The 20,059-nt window shown below is 42.6% G+C and overlaps 1 protein-coding gene across 1 annotated transcript; it reads right to left on the bottom strand.

The window, feature by feature from the left end:
- Positions 1-1,496: 1,496 nt before the first annotated feature.
- On the bottom strand, positions 1,497-18,656 carry CPAP (centrosome assembly and centriole elongation protein; the record flags this gene model as incomplete). Its single annotated transcript, XM_084279581.1, has 16 exons — positions 1,497-1,818; positions 2,138-2,258; positions 2,357-2,441; positions 2,519-2,659; positions 2,759-2,854; positions 3,526-3,620; positions 4,539-4,638; positions 5,210-5,449; positions 7,225-7,390; positions 8,015-8,147; positions 9,452-11,069; positions 11,718-11,823; positions 13,824-13,968; positions 15,112-15,327; positions 16,133-16,256; positions 18,279-18,656. 16 exons carry the CDS (start codon positions 18,654-18,656, stop codon positions 1,626-1,628), a joined length of 3,957 nt encoding a protein of 1,318 aa, XP_084135707.1. The 3' UTR covers positions 1,497-1,625.
- Between the last annotated feature and the right edge of the window lie 1,403 nt (positions 18,657-20,059).

Genomic DNA, 20,059 nt, shown 5'->3' on the forward strand with positions numbered 1-20,059 from the left:
TCCTACCCCTGGAACCACAGTGTTCATTTGGCAGTGTTGCAATAAACAGCAGCTTGCTCAGCCTGTCTGAATGCTAGTTTTCCTTTACTGCTATAAGGGTTCTTTGGAAGTTTCTAGTGCACTAGCACAGTACATCATTTACATCTAAAGCCCAGGCCCTGTCCGACTCCCTTGGAGAATTCAGTCTAGGTTATCAAGGAAAAAACATCCACGATGAAGACTCCAGAAGCTGTCCAGGCAGCCAGTGCCAGTACTCAGTCACCTTCACAGGGAAAGTTTCCTGATCAGCAGAAGGAAGCTGCTGTGCTGCTCTGTGTGCCCATGTTTGTGCCCCTGCCCTTCAGTATGCTTCTTCCCTCAAGGGCCCGTGACAGCACCTGTGCAGACCTTCCCTCAGCAGCAGTACTGAGGCGCACTGCGCAGGCAGCTTGCCTATCTGCACGAGCAGCAAAAGATCCTCTCACAGTTCAACACCTACTCAGCTCAGGTATTAATCAGACAAGTGCTATATGCTGTCTAAACTATCCTGTAGAGCTCTTATGTACAATCTTCAAAGTGTGTCTGTTTCCTTATTTTCATTGAAATAAAAATAAAAAAGCTACAGAAACCCTTAGTCGTCACAACCAGGACTTAGCCCTGAATTACCAAAGAGCTGCTGTTTAAGATTGTCAGGACCTGCTCTTAACCCCACCAAGCAACTTAGAGTTGTGAGTGAGCAGAGTTCCCACTACTAGATGTTGATTTACCCCTTGAGTAAACAAGGTCACAGGCCCAGTAACTATGGAGCTTGCTTTCACCCAGGAGAAAGCAGAAGGTGGGGGTGACAAGGGGAAGAAAGTCATTTCCACTGTGCCAGAGAAGGAAGCACTATTGGGCATCTGCTGGAGGGGAGGGTTACACTGCAGCAGCATCGCTCTGCTTATAGGTACTGCAGAATTTTAAATAAGACTTTCAAAGTCGAACTTAAGAATGTCTCTTGGGTGGAAGAGCTGTATGAGGTCACCTATGTTAATTCCTAGGGCTTCCTCTGACACTTCCACGTAGCCTGGAGCACTGCCTGCCCCACAGCCTCACCTCTCCTAGCCTTGGGAATACAGGAGAGCACTTCACCAAACAGACTTGGGGGGTCTGCTAATGGTGCTGCCCCCTAACTGAGATGAAGAGAAATAAGATGATGAGGGAAGGACAGCCTAAGGCTAACTGAAAAGGAATCCTGCCACTTGCCTGCTCTCTTAAGCAGTAAGTAAACCAATACCCAGGCACTGTGGTATACACCCACTTGCTGTATTTCACCACATCTGGGTTGCTAGAGCACAACTGCTTATCTTGAATAGAAGAGTCCTCCTTCTTGATGTTTAAAATAAGGTAATTTAGGGCTGTTGGAATTAAAACCCCCCTCCTTTAAACTCTATATGACAGAAGACTGAGGCAATAAACTGCTGCTTAAAAGCAAAAACAGGGAAAAACTAGAAAAAACTCTGATGTATTAACACCCTCTGAAAAATAAATTTATTTCAGGAAAACTATAAACAATATGTACACAACAGGCATAAAGGGCTGCTCTTGTTTACAGGAATGTACACTTATTGCTGGTGTGCCAGTATCTCTAGCAGTTCTGATGTTACCTACAGCTTTGTGTCCATGATAATATTCCCATCCTTGTCCTTTACCCTCACTCTCCCAGACACATACTTTGTTTCCTGCTGGCCATTCACATACACAGTCTTGACAGTGCCATCCGGATACTCCCGTCGCTTGAACTGGGATGTGTGCAGTTCTCTCTGGCCATTATTGAACTCTATAGTTTTGCTTCCATCTCTGCATTAAATAAATGCAAACAAGTGTTTAAATAAAGGAAAATCCACCATTGCAAGCGTTATATTTAGGCTTAAGCTTAATCTCAGAGCAAACATTAAACTTGCAAACCTAAATGAAGAACTTAAGAAAAAATTGCTTGTAAAAAGCCTGTTTGTTTTGTTAAGCACCAACATTTCAAACAGTAAATACATGGTCACAGTGCAGTATGTTCAAACAGAAGCTTCTAGAAATAAAGTGTCACCACATGCTGCCTCTGCCCACATGCCCTAACTGCTCCCTTCCCACCAACAGGCCAGGGAACCCCAGGGGTACAGCTTACCGCTGTGTACGAATGATGGTACCGTCTGGAAAGATACTTTCTTCTTGCCCGTCTGTAAACAAGTTTTTGATTGTTTGATCAGGGAAGGTAATTTCCTTCTTGCCATCAGGATAATGCTTCTCTGAAATGTAATTTGAGACAGTGTGCTCGTTACTTAAGTACAGGTCTGTATACATGGGCAGCAGCTGGAGAGTTTGTTGGGGTGGAGGGTTGCTTTACCTATTTGTCCATTTGAAAACTGCAAGATTTCTAAGCCATCAGAGTACGTAGTGTGTGTGGTCTTAGCATCAGCATAATAATAAACCTGCAGAAAACAGCTCAGATTTAACAGAACTAGTGAGACATTGTGTCCGTGCGTGGGCACAGATGCAGGATACGTACCACCGTTTGATCGGGCGTCACTTGCTTCACGTCCCCATTGAAGAAGGTTATAGTTACAGTCTTCCCATCAGAGCCCACTTTTTTCCGTGTCCCATTGGGGAAAAATATGAGGTGAGAGCCGTTTTTCAAAACCTTTTCAACCTAAGGACCAGAGAGCAGCAGTGAGCCACCACACTCACATACTCACTCCTCTCTCACAACTGCTGTCGTGTGGGATTTCACAGCGCCGAGCTCTCGTACCTTCCCATCGGGATAAGCGGTTTCTCTCTCTATCTCTTCACTGTCTGTGTATGCAGGTCCAGCTGGTAGTGACACCTGAGCCTCACTAGAAGTGTCCTGAAATGGCAACAATAAGCTAAGCAGCATCCCAAATCGAGCTCTATCTTTATACATGTTGGGTTTTTTCCTAGACTGACAGGTATTTTAAGAAAGGAGCATCAGGGGAGAAAGATGAGTACAGGAATGCATAAAGTATCTGGGTTTCAGGCAACTCAGTATAATTCAGGCAGGAAGACAGAATGAGACTGGGCAAGAATCGGTTGTCTCTGGTCAGCTGCAGTCTGGAGTAAAGTGGGATTCAGTGGTACATTGTAGCATAGTGCTCACCCACCTTAAATCGTATATATCAAGGTGGGAAATGACTGATGAAGTTTCATAAAGCCTGAACGCTGTCTACAGCAATTAATGTAAGAACTCATTCAACTACATACAAGACTTGTAGAACATACAAACATTGATCTTTTTCCCCTCTCCCAAAGCGAACCATCCTGCAGAATTCAAGGGAGCAGGAGATAATTATTTTATTCTCTGTCCCCAGCCAAGGAATGTTGCAACTACTGGACCCAGGTGAAACATTCTGCGTTGACTACTGCATAGCCAGTCCTGGGAGTAGTGACAATAAAAGAACCTAACAGTTGAGTCAACAGCTTCACCAATCACCCACAAGATACTTCAAGTTTTATTTAAGTTTTACCCTCCCCCCTTAAAAGTCAAGATGCAGGACTTACTACCATAGAAGTCCTGGAAGAATCATCTGTCATAGTCTCAGAGTTGCTTCTGTCATGAGCTGGTGCTGATGTGGGTGTTCTGGACAGCTTTCCTACTGGGACAGAAGTAACATGGTAACTTTGCACAGTAAAACTGCAGTTCAGTTTAAGTGTTGTACAGGAGGTCGAGTTGTGCAGGACCCCTATGTTATGCGAGCGCGGCGCAAACGGAAAGCAGCGCATTTCTGAGAAGAGGCAGTGTAAGCCAGCTCCCTTGGGTAGATTGTTGCTTCACAGGTCAGCGAGAAGCTACAACCGAAGAATCCCTGCAACAGGCATAATACTTGCACTTTCTTGTTTCCTCTCTAGATTTACAAAGGATTGCCCCCCTCAGGGATCTCAGGCATCATTTTTACTTGTGCCTTGTAGTGAAAAAAAGAAAACTAATAAAACCTTTAACAGGAACTGACTGACAGACTTTCCCCATGTGTTTCCTAGCACACCAGAGAGATTATCAAACCCAGCAAAGGCTTCAATTCCAAACGTACTCCTCTAGCAGACTGCACAATGGGTGGTTGAGCTGTCAGGAAGTACCCTCCAGTTGCTTTCCCATATGCGATTATTTGCTAGGAAGGGGTGTAGCTGCATTTGCTCCTAACTGTGAAGGAATACCCACTACACTGGTGCCCACATGATCACAGATCCTGGTAACAGAAGGTTCTGAAGTGACACAGCAGTTCCATTGCTATCAACAGTCATCAACATCCGTGGCTTGGACAACATCAATAATAAAAGCCTTTTTTGGATTGATGAACAGAGCTTCCAGTATGTCCCAGACCACCAAACATGACCACAAGACCGGAATGGTCTCACAGCTTTCTCCAGAATCTTACCCTGGGAGGTATCTATCCATCTGCCCAAGTCCACTACCACTGTATCTCCCTGTGAGGCATGCTTTTTAATAAGAGCAGAAATCCAAGTTAGTTTTATTTTCAAGAGGCAACAGAATGCTCTGATGACATAAATGTTTGTACCTTTTGCCTGTGAGTAACTTTTGCCACTGATCTTGCTGCTCTTCTGTACTGGAAGAAGTGGAGCAGCAGTGTCACTTTTTGGGCCTCTATTCGGTGGACACTACAAGAGAGGAAGTCATTGGTGGGTTACAGGACATCAGTTCATACAGCAGCAACAAAACTTATATGCCACACAGCATGACATCCACTGGAAGCTTTCTTCACAAACTCTTCAGTCAGCAGAAGTTTGTGTGATACAGCCCAAGGAGCTCTTCATCTCTCTGCCAGCTCAATACCGACAACTGCAGAACGTGACTGTGGGCAAGCAACCTGAAGATACAGTTCTGAAACGAAACAGAACTGCTTTAGACAACAGGGAGCTGCCTGGGCTGCCTGGTTGATCCTTAAGGTGCAGAGGTTCACAGGTTAGATCCCATCTGGGATTCTTCTAATTCCAGCCTTTGGAATGGCTAAGGCGAGTTCCTTGGCAGAATGGATGCTGCACATTGTGAACATTCACATTTGGAGAGAATGTGACCTTCACAAAATTCTGTGCCTGTCACCACTGTGGGAGTTTCAAGATCAGCAAATTAAGAGCAAACATCTAGGCTGTAGCTACTGGATTCTATGTTTATGATCCAAGCCTGAGTGTTTACACATAGGAAATTAAACCCCCAGGATTGACAACTTACAAATTCTGCTCTTTTTAGAGCCATCCCAGAGTTTTCTATTTTCCTCTTGCTTCCAGCAGCTTCTACTTTCTTCCAGGCTTCCAGACGAAACCTCTCCATAATTTTGACTTCCTCTTTTAGCTCCATATTCTCGTTTGCTAAAGCTTCTAATTGATCCTTCAGGCGTCGATGGGTGGTTGACCATTTTGCCTCTTTTCGTTTTAAATCTTCCTGTAACTCTGTGATCTGCTGTTTTAAAGCCTTAGAAAAACACATCTTTGTAAATCAGAGCTTTCATTTTTAAGTAGATTTAATGTTCAAATAGAAATACAAGCAAAGAAAAAAAAACCCAGCCCCACATAAGTGTGCCAAAATAAATAAGACCAGCTTAATGGGGCAGAGTGAAAGGTGGGAGTTTCCTTCCTTGAAAGACGTATTACTTGCTTTACCAACTTTATATGCTCAGATTCCCTCACAGGAAGCGTCTTTATGGCCCTCTTGGCATCCTTTATGCTTCACAGATTGGCCAGCACAAATCCACTCAAGACAGAAACATGACATCTTTAACCTGAGTGGGCCCTTCAGAAACCTTGGTGCAGGAGACAGGGAGGACATAATGAAACCACATGTGAATCTGTCCAACCAGATCAGCAAATGGTACTTCAATCTCTTGGAGTTATGTAAGGAAAATTTGTAGTGAAGGAAGAGGGAAATCCACGTGTGACATGTAACAGGACCTGTCTGTACATCTCCTGCACCATACTCCAGGCAATGAAGGAATGAACAGATCACAGAATGTTAGGGGTTGAAAGGGACCTCAAAAGATCATCTAGTCCAACCCCCCTGCCAGAGCAGGACCACCCAGACTAAATCACACAGGAACACAGCCAGGTGGGTTTTGCATGTCTCCAGAGAAGGAGACTCCACAACCCCCCTGGGCAGCCTGTTCCAGTGCTGTCACCCTCACAGTGAAAAAGTTTCTCCTTGTGTTCACATGGAACCTCCCATGCTCCAGCTTGCACCCACTGCCCCTTGTCCTCCTGGCTCTTTAAACATTAACAAAGTCACCTCAGTCTCCAAGCTAAAGAGGCCCAGCTCCCTCAGCCTGTCCTCACAAGGAAGATGTTCCACTCCCTAATCATTTTAGTGGCCCTGCGCTGGACTCTTTCAAGGAGTTCTATGTCCTTCTTGAACTAAAGGGCCCAGAACTGGACACAATATTCCAGGTGTGGTCTCACCAGGGCAGAGTAGAGGGAGAGAAGGACCTCTCTTGACCTACTAACCACACCCTTTCTAATACACCCCAGGATGCCATTGGCCTTCTTGGCCATGAGGGCACATTGCTGGCTCATGGTCATCCTGCTGTCCACCAGGACCCCCAGCTCCCTCTCACCTACACTGCTCTCCAACACGCCATTTCCCAACCTATACTGGTACCTGGGGTTGTTCTTCCCCAGATGCAAGACCCTACACTTGCCCTTGTTCTACTTCATTAAATTTCTCCCCACCCAACTCTCCAGCCTGTCCTGATCCTGCTGAATGGCAGCAGAAGCCTTCTGGTGTGCCAGGCACCTCTCCCAGTTCTGTGCTGTCAAGAGCAATGATGTTTCTTACATCTCCAATACATTTTGTTTAGGAAACTGAATGTTGTAGAAGATGACTACATTTACTGTACAACAGTTACAGACAGGATACAACTCGAGTCCAGTTGTAGCCTGCACTTCAACCCACTATCATGGGCAAAACCTCATAACTTAATATTAACCATGGTAACTTTGTATCAAAGTTGAAGATCAGGATACATCGTCATCAGTTCTTAGTGTGGAAACGTCACAAAAAGATCAGCCCATCAGGAATTTTCACCTTAAAACCATCAAAAACCATCATTAAGACCATAGGTCCTTCCTCAATTAAGCCACGTCTACTAACAGTTCCCATCTTGAAATCACCTGCAACCTTTCAGTCAAGTTAGAATTGGGTTCTTGACTGCCTGTAAATGGATTTACGTGAACCAGAAGAATAAGGGATTTTTATACCTGAATTTCATCCCGTTCCTTTTTATCTGGAATGGCTCTAGCTTCTGTGGTATACTTTTCAAAAACTTTACGCTCCTTTTGCAGTTTTTTCATTTCCTTTTTTTTATATTCTTCTATTTCAGCCAGTTCTTGGGCTTTCCGCTGTTGAAAGTCTGCAATTTCTTTCCTATAATTATGAAGCAAAATTGTTGTTTTAGCACAATACTACTTTAAATCTAGATTTTAGGGAAGAAAAGGAAGACTGAATTTCACAGTTGTTGATTCCAGTCCAGCACTCATTACCCACAGGAAGGTTTACCTATAAGTGGTATTACAGGCTGCTGTTTCCAAACAAACCAGAACTGACTTTGTTAGGAATAGGTGTGCTGTGTTTAAGTCACCTGAGGAAAACTGTCTGCTCTATACATCACTTCTAAGTCGCCCACTTCAAATGAAAGTATTCCCCAATCCAAAGGAAGAGCAATCAATCGTGGTAGCATGAAGATCATTTTTGCAAGACCAATTTAGGACTGTGTTACCACTCAGAAGTACACAGATTCTCCCAAGAACAGCCTTTAGGGTTGTCACATGAAACTAGAAGTGGCTCTTAGTATTATAATTTGAGAGTAATAGTTATGGGTTTTTCCATGTATATATATACACATATATAATACACACCCCCCAACGGCAACAACCAGTTTCTTGACCTCTGTCTCCAATGATTTACTTGCACTGTTGGCAACTGGATAACCCAACAGCCTGGAACATACTACATAAGTGAACCCACCAAAAGGTTTCCATTCCAAGCTACCTGATGCTGGCCAAGGCACGCTCTCGCTCTTCACGGAGTTTAGTCAGAGTTGTGTTCTCAGCTCGGAATCGCTCTATTTCCATTTCCAATTCGATGATTCTCTCCCTCAGTAACTGGGATGTTACAGTGCTCCCTGTTGAAGAACAGAAGATGCAAGTTATCTAAGCAGCTTCCATGAGACTGAAGTAAACAATTATCACACAACGGTTTAAAACAAGCAATGAAGTGATACGATTTTAGAGACAGCAGTAATACTGTAAAAATGCTACTAGTCAGATAAGACAGAAGTGATACTTGAAAGCACTCTGCACTATTTACTGGAGTATCCCAAACACTGTATGTTGTGGTTTTAGCCCCAGCCAACAGCCAAGCACCATGCACCTGGAGTACTGCATCCAGCTCTAGGGTGCCCAGTACAAAGACAGGCATGGAGCTGTTGGAGCAGGTCCAGAGGACGGTCATGAAGGTGATCAGAGGGCTGGAGCACCTCTACTATGAAGACTTGTTCAGCCTGAAAAAGGCTCTAGGGAGACCTTAAAGCAGTCTTTCAGCATGTAAAAGGGCCTACAGGAAAGCTGAAGAGGGGCTGTTTATCTGGGAGTATAGTGGCAGAACAAGGGGTGATGGGTTTAAGCTGAAAGAGGGGAGATTTACAGTAGATGTAAGGAAGAAATTCTTCCCTATGAGGACGGTGATGCCCTGGCACAGGCTGCCCAGAGAAGCTGTGGCTGCCCCCTCCCTGACAGTGTTCAAGGCCAGGTCAGATGGGGCTTTGAGCAGCCTGGTCTAGGGGAGGGGGTCCCTGCCCATGGCAGGGGCGGTTGGAACTAGATATTTAAGGTCTCTTCCAACCCAAACCAGTCTGGGAGTCTATGATCTCACATAAACACAACACCATATGGTCAAAATCAATTTGGGTAAAGCAGAAAAATTAATCCATGTTTCCCATATCCCATGGGAATTCTCTAGATGCTGTACTACTGTCAGAAATCAGACAGGGCTGCCACCTCCTTTTATTTTTTCAGGGGAACAAGCTAACCTAACCATGCACAGCATTACCCTACTGTAGTATGAACACACACTGTCGCTAGAAGGGGGAGGTACCACTTTGTTTTCAGGATGCTTTTGACACTTCATTTGGAAACAGTGATCAAGCAGCTCCAGATCAAGTTAGTTCAAGGAGCTGGTCTGACACAAAACTAGCCTGCAGGAAAAATAAAATTAAAAAAGCTTTCCCTGGTCTTACTCATCCTTCACGCTGCATAACTGTTGGGTGTGACACCAAGCATGTGACAGGGAGCAGAGGAAAGGTGAGAACAGGGCCATTCCCTGCGGCAGAAGTCTGTACTCACACCCTCTGGTGTAATGTCAGGTTGCAGCTTAAGCATTAGAAGGAAAAACTTCTTCAACATTTCTTACCAGCTGCTGTTCTCTCACCTCCTGGCTCCTCTTCCACGTTGGATTTGATCTCACGCTCTGCAGGACAGCCTTTCTTCTGTTTCGCTTTCAGTGAAGGAAATAGTTTCAGCATCAGGTTTGAGACAGGAGGCCCATTTGAGTGACTGTCCACTGCAGAGTCTTTGGACATTTCATCTTCCCTCTTTAAGGCAACTTTTCTCTTTATTAATTTATCTGGGACAGCTGTATCATTACTACTGTAAAAGCCTGTCTGTAAAGGTATTTTAGTAGATTTTTCAGGTAGAACACTGTTAACATAATTTTCTTCAAGATCACTCCATGTTCTTTCATCATCAAACTCAAACTTACTCCTGCTTATACAAGACATGCTTCTCCGATGGTCTGAAGCTTTGCTGATCTTTTGCTTTGACACTGCACTGCAATCTTTGTCTGCCAAGCCAAGGTCAGCATCTCCATCTTTGCTTTCTTTGCTGATGTCTGTAACAGAACCTCCACAATCAAAAGATTCTGGATCACTTTCCCCGTGGCTCGTAAAAGATGTCTTGGCATCGCCACTTTCATGCTTTAATGTGGTCTCAAATTCACTCTCAGAATCTGTAGTCCTATCACTAGTGTCCTCACCTTCACTTACAGCCCAGTGATTACCTTTTAAAGCAGGAACTGCTGTCATGGAAGAAGCTGGAAATACTGCACTATCTGCTTTATTCAATGGATCCTTCATTCTACAAGCTCCTCCTGAATTTGAGACTAGAGGCAGAAGCACTCTATCATTCATATTTCCTTGTGTCACACAGTCTGTCTTTTTATTTTTCATATTTAGAAGTTCAACAGCCAGAGCCTTTACTTGCTGCTCTTTTGCCTTGACAGGGGTAGAAGACATTCTACGGCCTTTTAAAATTTGCTGATCTTGATCTAAGATCCTCAGCACAAAGGAGGAATTACTTGAGAACGATATTTCATCTGCAGCTTGTTCTAGAAACAAAAATTCATCTAGTTCTAGATTCTCTTTTTCTTTTTCCTTTTCCCAGTTTTCCAGCTTATTCTGAAATGAAACTTCAAAAGACAGTTCTGGATCCTTCGTGGAGTGACCTGCAGGACATTTAGAATTAGAAAAGGCACCAGCCAGCTCATGAGACAACTGAGGCTTCTCTGTGCCAGGTAATTTGTTTTCAAACTTGCCAATGTTGGGCTTGGCAAATTCTACAGTGTTCTCTTTATTTTCTATTTTGTTGTTAATTTCTGATGGGACACAATCCCTCACCTGTCCATCATGATTTTTTCCTGGTTGCATTCTTGTTTCTAATGGTGAGATATTTTTTCCATTGTGATTCCCAAGTACCAGGGTCTTCTGAACAGGACAATGTTTAACTTTATCAGGGTGGTTGTATTTTTTATGTGGTACAAAAGGGTTCTCAGGAACAAGCTCTTTGCCAGGAGTCACAGTTTTCTTCTGTATTCGCAGTCTCTCTACTTTCATAATGTTTCTGTCATCTGAAGCCCTTTGTTGAAGTTTCGGGGTGTTTTCTCCAAGTTTTGTAATTTTAGATTTGGCATTGGTAAATCTTGTTAAGCCTTCTCCTCTCTTTAAGAAGGGTCGCTTGATCACTGGTTTTTGAACAGCTGATCCACTTGTATCCTGAAAGGGGGCAAGGAAAAGTAAAACACAAAGTGTTAAAAAGCCTCTTACACAGTTTAAAAATTTCTTCAGATAACCCCCACGTACAAACAGGAATCTATATAGTACATTTCTACTGGATTTCTAAAGACACAGAATCATAGAATCATAGGGGTTAGAAGGGACCTCGAGAGATCATCGGGTCCAACCCCCCTGCCAGAGCAGCTCCCCAGCTCATATTGCACAGACAGGTGTCCAGACAGTTCTTGAATATCTCCAGAGAAGGAGACTCCACCACCTCCCTGGGCAGCCTGTCCCAGGGCTCTGTCACCCTCACTGGGTAAAAGTTCTTCCGCATGTTGGTGCGGAACTTCCTGTGCTCCAACTTGCAGCCATTGCCCCTTGTCCTATCCCCACAGAGCACTGAAAAGGGGCTGCCCATTTCCCCCTGCATCCCCATACTTAAAATATTCATAAACATTAATAAAACATTAACATCTTAAGCAAGTGAAGTATTTGGGGCTTATTGTTTTATTTTGGAGAATGTGCATGTTGCATTCAGTGTCAGCTTTTGATGCTAAATCTTCCTTGTAAGCTTCCTTAAAGCACCTATCGCATCGTGGCACAATATCAAAAGAACAAAAAGGGTTAAAAAAAAAAAACCCAAACCTGTAGCTTCTGGGTTTGCTCCAGACGCTGCTCTTCTAGTTGTAGCTGTTCTTCCAGGAATTCTTCAAACGTCTGTTTCTTCTCCTGAATCGCAGTTTTGATAGGTCTATTGTAATTAAAAAAACCCCAAAAATCAAGTCTTATTTCTGTGTACAATAACTGTGTTTACATCGTTGCTATTCAAAGACCGACGTAATTACACAGAAAATGAAAAATTATGAGGTACATTGGTCAAAGTTAATCTGAGAAATGCATTGTAACACTGTTTCTTTTGAGAAATGATTTCTCATATCCCCACTACAGTTAATAAAGAATCATCACATCATCAAGGTTGGAAAAGACCATCAAGATCATCAAAAGCCCAACCATCAGCCCTATACCACCATAACCACTAAACCATCTCCCAAAGCACCACATCTACCCGTTTTTTGTGAACTGCCATGGGGACAGCAACTCTACCACCTCCCTGGGCAGGCTGTTCCAACGCTTCACCACTCTTTCAGTGATTAAATTTTTCCTAACTTTCAATCTGAACCTCCCCTAGCACAACCTGAGACCATATACATATCTAAAAGCTTATGCAGGTTTTGCCATTTCTTCTTTCACTACTTTTCTCAATGAGCCTTTCTTCTGCCCAGAGCACCAAATTTTCACTCATGTTTTAGTCACACTGCCAATTTCTCCAGTGTCACCTTCCAACTCAGTAAAGCTACTGAGATCACATTCCTTATCTCCCCCTTTGATACTCTTCCTCCTCCACAGCCTGGTACTGGGTCTGGCTGGGATGAAGTGAGCTTTCTTCATAGCAGTCCACATGGTGCTGGGTCCTGGATTTGTGACTACAACAGTGTTGCTAACACACCAATGTTTTACCTATTACCAAATGCTACTTGCACAGCATCAAAGCTTTCTTGGGCTTTTCAATTAATAAGGCTGAGGGTGGGCAAGAGGCAAAGAGGTGACACAGCCAGAACAGATGACCCAAACTGGCCAAAGGGACGTTCCATGCAATGTAACATCATGTTCAGCAGTAAAACCTGGGGGCTTGGTTTTCCACAAACCAGAAAGCAGGTGAGTATCGGTCTGCTTGTGGGAGGTGGAAAGTGACAGCCTTTGCATCACTTGTGGTTTTTCCCCTCTTTCTTTTCCTTATTAAACTGCTTTTATCTCAACTCACAAGTTCAAGTTTGCTCCTGTGATACCCTTTCCCATTCTGCTCTAGGGGCCAGAGTGAGCTCAGCAATTGGGTGGGTGCATTGCTGGCTCGGCTCAACTCACTGCAGCCTGGAACAAGCATTTCTTGGTTTTGTGATTACCCCACAGGCAAGGCAGAAAGAAAAAAAGGCAACCACTACTTTTATTCTATCAACTCCATAAATAAAGCTTTCACTACACATGAGAAGGCTTCTGCCACAACTACTATCCTTACTTTTAGCTATATACAGATGTTTAGACAAACATAACTCCTGGTAATAATGTGACCTTACAAGCTACATTGCTACTATTGCCATGTAACAGTGGATAGGAGGTTGTGAAAAATCAAGTTTGGCGCAGTAACTATAACCACTTCTATACCAAGCCTACACTAAACAATCACTTAGTGATCTGGTGACAGGATAGGACAAGGGGAAATGGCACAAAGCTGCCCCAGGGCAAGTTCAGATTAGATGTTAGGAAAAACAATTTTCACTGAAAGAGTTGTCAGGGCCTGGAACAGGCTCCCAGGAAGGGGGTTGAGTCACCATCCCTGGATGTGTTTGAAAAAAGGGTTGATGAGGTACTTAGGGATATGGTTTAGCTTAGGATGGGAATGGTTGGACTTGATGATCTTAAACCTCTTTTTCCATCCTTGTGATTCTGTGATTACCCCAGGTTTTGTACCTCTTTGGCCAATACACCACATCTTTCCCAGCATGAGCAATTTCAAGCCAGACCTTCTTCCCACAGGTCTCTAGTATCTAATAAAATGGAATCCTTGGCTGAGAAAGCTGTACAAATTGAGAACCTTAGAGTTTTTCAACCAGGACTCAGAATTCAACTGAACTTGTGTTATCTATTTGATAAAAAAAAAAAAAAAGAAAAGAGTATAATAATGGTCTGAATTACCTTTCTTCTGTCTTAGTCCACAAATGTTTTCCTCCAGTGGACTTTTCAGAGAGATCTGCACTTTCCGTGCATAAAGGATCAGTGTGAAGATCTTCACTCTCTCTTAATATTTCTGGCTTTTGTTCTGGACACCACATGTGTTTTCCTATGAAATTAGAAATTTTAATTGGTTCCCCCCCCAACAACAAATCAATTTTCAGCTCATACTTTGAGAAGCATTCAGGGCAGATTAAAACCAGAAGGGAGCTTTGTGATAATGTAGTCTGAATTCCTACATGAAGTAGTCCTAAGATTTCCACAAATTAATTCTTATTTGAATATGAGCTTTCTTTTTAAAGCAACATCCAATTATGCATTAAAATTTTTCCATAGGGCTTAAATAACTCATTTTGCTATCGTTAATTTAGGGCTTAAAAATAAAATAACTGAACAAAACTGGACATTTTCTGTACTGAGGAACTCTCTTACCAAGCTTCTGTTTCCCATGTATATATACATATAAATGAACATCAATTCAACCTTTCACATCCTCTAAGACCAAACTGTCTGATTAAGAGCTTTAAAGCTGGTATGAAGGATGATGAAATGCAATCTCAAACCTTTCCCTAAAACCTCTACAGGTTTTCAGCAACCTTAAATTGCTATCCAGTCATAGTGGCACAGCAGTGATGCTGGTGCCAGCGATAAGACTGAGAAGAGGAGGAAGGATGAAGAACTCGAGTGCACTGCTTCTGATTTACGAACAATTTTTAGTCATATGGTGGGATCTATTTGTCACACAATCTTGATTCCCAACTCCAGTTCAGTTGCTAATCCTCACAATAGAGCAGGTCTGAAAGCATTCTGTATCCCTGGACAGATTGTTATTTGCCACGTGAAAATAGCTGAATTGTTTGGGCTGAACTGTACCACTATCCAATATCTGTCATTATTAGTCCTTTTCTCAGTCTTTATCATATATAAACAGTGATATTTATTTCCCTAAACAGACAAGCATATGATAGAGACAGAAGAGACTGACATTTTCCTTTTGCTGCTTTTAACAACACTCCCTATGGACAGGAACACTCTGAGGTCTGTATGCTGTCAGTAAAGCAAACAAAAAATTAAGTAAATCAAGACTTGTATAAAACCTTCACAATAAGTAGCAGAAAATTCAGCTTGGTAACTATAAGGGGAAAAAAAACCCACCATACACCAAGTTATCTTTCTACAAGTGACTAACCAGTAATGTCTTTGTCTTCCTTGTTTTTCAAACCGTTCTGCATTTTCAGAGGCACACCCAGACCTTGTCTCTCACAGGGAGACACTTCTGGGATACTGTTCATCAAGGGTGAGGTGCCTTCTTTATTGCTTAGCTTCTGTAAAAAATCCTTGTCTTGGTCTTGCGTATGTGGAGAAACAATCGCAGCACAAGCTCCATCTTCAAAGTGATTCTGATAGCCAGAGGATGGCAATTGGTGCCCAGGCCTCAGCTTTTGACTTTCAGCCACTGGTGAATAGCCTTGAAATGAAATGAGAAGAAAAAATGGCTTTTGTTATATTATATTTGTATTGCAACATCACTATTCCACAGGAGAAAAGAAATGGAACATAATGGCAAGATGGATCACCCAGCCTTCAGCCCTATGTTACTGATCAAGAATAACTTATTAGACAATCTGGATTTTATTCTCCTAATGCTAAGCCCTAAATTCATTATCTCAGATAGGCAAAGTGAAAGAAAGATTCTTAAGTCAGGTTGGACTGATACTGACGACACACAAACATAGCCCTGCTGATCCGTAAAAGCTTTTTCCAGCCCAGCACTGTCCCCTCCCCTTGCACACAGCAAATGAGACTGGAAAAGTGATACCAGTTACAAGTGTTTGTTTTCCAGTACAGATCAGCTTCCCAGGCCAGTTCATCACCTGAACAAATCTGTGCTACACGAACACGAAGAAGGAAGAACCACTTCATTTGGATACAGGGACACAAAGCAATCAAAAGTACTGCAAGATACAGCTAATCAGAAAGGAAAGCAACTGCTTGTTTTTAACTTTTATACTTAAAATACATTCTTCAAAACAAGGGCTGCCATCACAACACATACTGAGTAAGTTACAATGACAGTTGGCATTTTATAAAAATTCCTTCCAGAGTAGCAGTCAACTTTCCAGCACTTAAACAATGCAGCATTTATCTTTGACTAATCAAGTAGCCTTAAGATGAAGAATACTGAATACAGTTCCAGATTTTAACTGGAAAATGAGATTAAATTCTTCAGTTTAATCAAAGTACATCATCATATGCTTGTTTTCTCAACTTACCAAGAACTGCTGTCTGGGCAGATACCATGCTAAGTAGCTTCTGCTGCTCTTCCATTAGCCTTTGCAGCTGCTCCATCTGTTGTTTCTTTAGCTGTTCCTGTTTCTGTTGTTGCAATTCCTTCAGCTTTTTTAAAGAAAAACCCAAATGCATTAGAGGCTAGGTTTACTTAGAACATACCACAGGATTAGTGTCATCAAGGCAACAGGTGTTTCAGCTAATGGAACATCTTTAAAATAAAAAGTGTAGCACAAAGGAACTTTGCTAAATAACATTTTCAGGTGTTTCTGTCTATGAATGCAGATGCTATTTTCCATTTTTCCCAATTAACAGTTCCACTCTTATTCTTAAATTGACTAATCTGCAAACAGTAGGAATCAGAACATTCATTTGTACTGCATGGGAAAACCATTCAATTCTGCTCTTTTCACATTAACGTCTAATATGCCATATTTTTAATAAAATGTTAAATACTTTATAATATTTACAGCTTTAGAAAAAGCGTGGGTTGTTTGGGTTTTTTTCTCCCCAAGATCTCACATTTAAATAGTACTAATATAAAGGACCATAAGAGGAGGAAAACAAAATCAGAGTACTTAAAGCTCCTGAAGTGGCCTCTCATGTAGTATAGAATGGTTTGGGTTGGAAGGGACCTTAAACATCATCAAGTTCCAACCCCCTGCCGTGGGCAGAGACACCTCTCACTAGACCATCCAACCTGGCCTTGAACACCTCCAGGGAGGGGACCTCCACCATTTCCCTGGGCAAGCTGTTCCACTGCCTCAGCACCCTCATGGTGAAGAATTTTTTTTCTAATATCCAGTCTAAATCTTCCCCCTTCCAATTTAAAACCATTGCCCCTCATCCTATCTTATGATCTTCTTATCACAATAAAAAAGCTGCCAAAAAAAAAAAAAAAGATACTGATTAAATTCATTTATCCAGCCTTCATTTTCTTGTGTAGCAGCAGTCCTTGGCCCTCAAGACCAGCCTTGTGCCCTACCAAACTACAGCAATGATGATGGGCCTCCATGCCCACCTCTGTCTCCAACATATGCGCGTGTACTAGTTCCAGCTCCACCCAAGGAAAGACAGGAGACCTGACGAAATCCTTCCATAGATCAACAATTGAACCACACCTGTCATCCAACAGGAAAGAGTAACTTCCCTTGAATTCTTCTGGTAGTCCCTTAGAATTCCAGTGAAAACACAAGTAAGGCATTAATGCAAGAAGGCACTTCACTTGATTTATTAAAGCAATCATACCTCTACTTGTTCTGATAACATCCTCAGAAAACAAACCTGAAAAACATCTCATACACACAAAACTACATTCGCTACTACAAGCATCAGATTTATTTTTATATATTAGATTGTCAATAACTTTCCAAGGCAGATTTAACAATTCCTTTTCAGATACCATTAATACAAGCTGATATCTGTCAGCCACAGTTTGATACCGCTGATGATACTGAAACAGTTGAACAGACATAGGTATTTGTGCTACCAGAGCAGACAAGGAGGTGAGTTCTCAAGGATTAAGAGCAAGATTTAGTAAAGTGCATCTGAAAAGTACAATTTCAGCTAATACAATTTATATCTAGTAACTGGGAAGAGCATTGGAACAAAGCAATAACATCACAGCACTGTAATTACAGGCCCTTTTGTCCCAGTATCCCAGACATTTCATCACTTTCAGAGCCAGGTATATGAGTTCACACGCCTACACTGAGAACAGAAGACGTTGCTATAGATACAACATACAACTGCACAATGTTGTGAGTGTGGTGAAGTATTACCACTGTAATGACCAGTACCCCATTTCAACAGCTTCAAGTGAAGAAAAAAAGGAACACTAAAACTGCATGCACCTTTCCAAGGAAAGGGATTCTGAGAATGTAAGTTCATTTTCAACCTGAAACTGTGCCAGCTGGAATCAACTCAAGTTGGACTCTTAATAACACATCATGAGGACACCAATTTTTATGCACACATAACTGTGGCTTAGCACTTGCTCTTTAAGCTTGCTCTGCAAGACAAGCAGACAGTTTGCTTACTTTCAGGTACAACAAATCATATGCAGGAACAAAAGAAAAAACAAACCCACAACCTTAAATGCTGTACGTAAAGGAACTCTAGAACTTTTACCTGTTCAAGCTTTTGTAGGAGTGGATCGCTGTGATCAGATTTATTCCGACGATCTACTTCACCATGAGCAAAGTCTGTCTTGGAGGCTTCTACATTACATGCAGCCACTGGAAAGGATGTTTCAGTGGTATATTGCTGAAGTGTAAAAGAGCTGCCAGACCCTTCTTCACACAAGGAGTCATCACTTATGGAACAGCTGTCTGAAAGATATACTTCAGCAGGGAAAGCTCTGACGTTTTCAGGTCCAGAAAACAAGTTCTCTTTGGTGATTCTCAAACCAGTAAAACTAGGATCTAATAAGACTCCAGCACGGGAACTATCTGACATCCAATGTGCAATGAAGTTTTGTTCACTGCTCAAATCTTCAACAGTCGGCATCTTGTGTATTGTATCCAATTTATTTGCTGATGTAGCATTAGCACAGCAATATTATGTTATGCAGCGTTAGGATAGTAAAACTTTCAAAGTTCCAGGTATTTAATGTGGATGGTTAACTACTTTTAGCACCTAGAAATTAAGCACAAAAACAAAATAAGAAATCTACAGCAATGGACTCCTAATAAAAGAAAGTTATTCTCCTATAAAAAAACCTAGTGTATTTATAAAAATAAGTCACATTCTACCTTTCCCTAGGCAGTACAATGTGGACAACTAATAACAAACACTTCCTGTGCAGGAAGTTAACATAATCCAACTTTTAATCTTCATACTTGAGTGCAGCTAGCATTATCTCAAACTTCATAAGAGCTGTGTATAATATTCCCCTTGGGATACAGAGAAAGAGATTCAGTTTTTTAAAGTGCCTGTAACAGAAGAAAAGAGGTGATTCAAGTAGCTGGAAGTGACTTCCCTCACAGGACCTTCACAAATTAATGCAAAGTTTCAAATATATCCATTTAAATAGAAGCATTTTACTGGACATATTTCTATGCTGCACTTGTTATTTTCATGTCTTCCTTAGCCATGCTGGCTGTCGATTCTTCCTCCCAACCAGCTTCTTGTCTTTAAAAATCCATTAAAAAAATTAAAAAAAAAAATTGATGACTCAAGCATCATAAAACACGAATGAATTCAGGTGATTTCCTCATTTAGGAAGGAAAAGAGACAGAGCTGCTGCTGATGTGGCAAGCAAGACCTGACCATTCAGGCACAATACCTCACACTGGTCCCACGCAATTAACTCTCTGCTCACACATGTGGCATCATGGGAAACACAGGGGAAAGAAGGGGCCTGGGGACACAGGTCAGACAACCAGAGCAGCCCAGGCACAACAGGCTGGCCGATCAGGAAGCAGCCGCTTACATCTCCCTCATGCCCAAGAGATCCGCTTGTGCCAGCTCTCGCCAGAGTAGAAGGGCTTATGCTTTCAACCAAAGTCTGACACTTTGGCTAGGAAAACTGCCTACCTCCCTTAGAAAAATTGTCGTTGAGGCACCACTGGAAGCTTCCCAGCGAGGCAGAGATCCCTGCATGGGCGAATTCAAGCAGGATTCACATACTACATCTCTAGCCGTGTTTTGAAGACCCTTTCGTAGAATTTTAAAGCCTCCCCTAAAGCCTAAGGGCAGCAGCACCTTCGTGCCAACGGAAAGAGCTGGCAGGGCTGAAGCCTCGGGAAGTCGAGGAAGGACGGAGGGATCCCCCCCCCCCAAAGTCGCCCGTGGGGAGACCGGCACAGGCACACTCCTCAGGCGAGCCGAGAGGCCAGGCCCGGCCCGGCGCCTCCCTTCCCCCACGGACACTGCCCCAGCCCGCGGCTCCACGAAGCCTCACAGAGGCT

The sequence above is a fragment of the Gallinula chloropus genome (genome assembly GCF_964237585.1).
Source record: "Gallinula chloropus genome assembly, chromosome: 1".
In the NCBI taxonomy this organism is placed as follows: Eukaryota; Metazoa; Chordata; class Aves; order Gruiformes; family Rallidae; genus Gallinula; species Gallinula chloropus.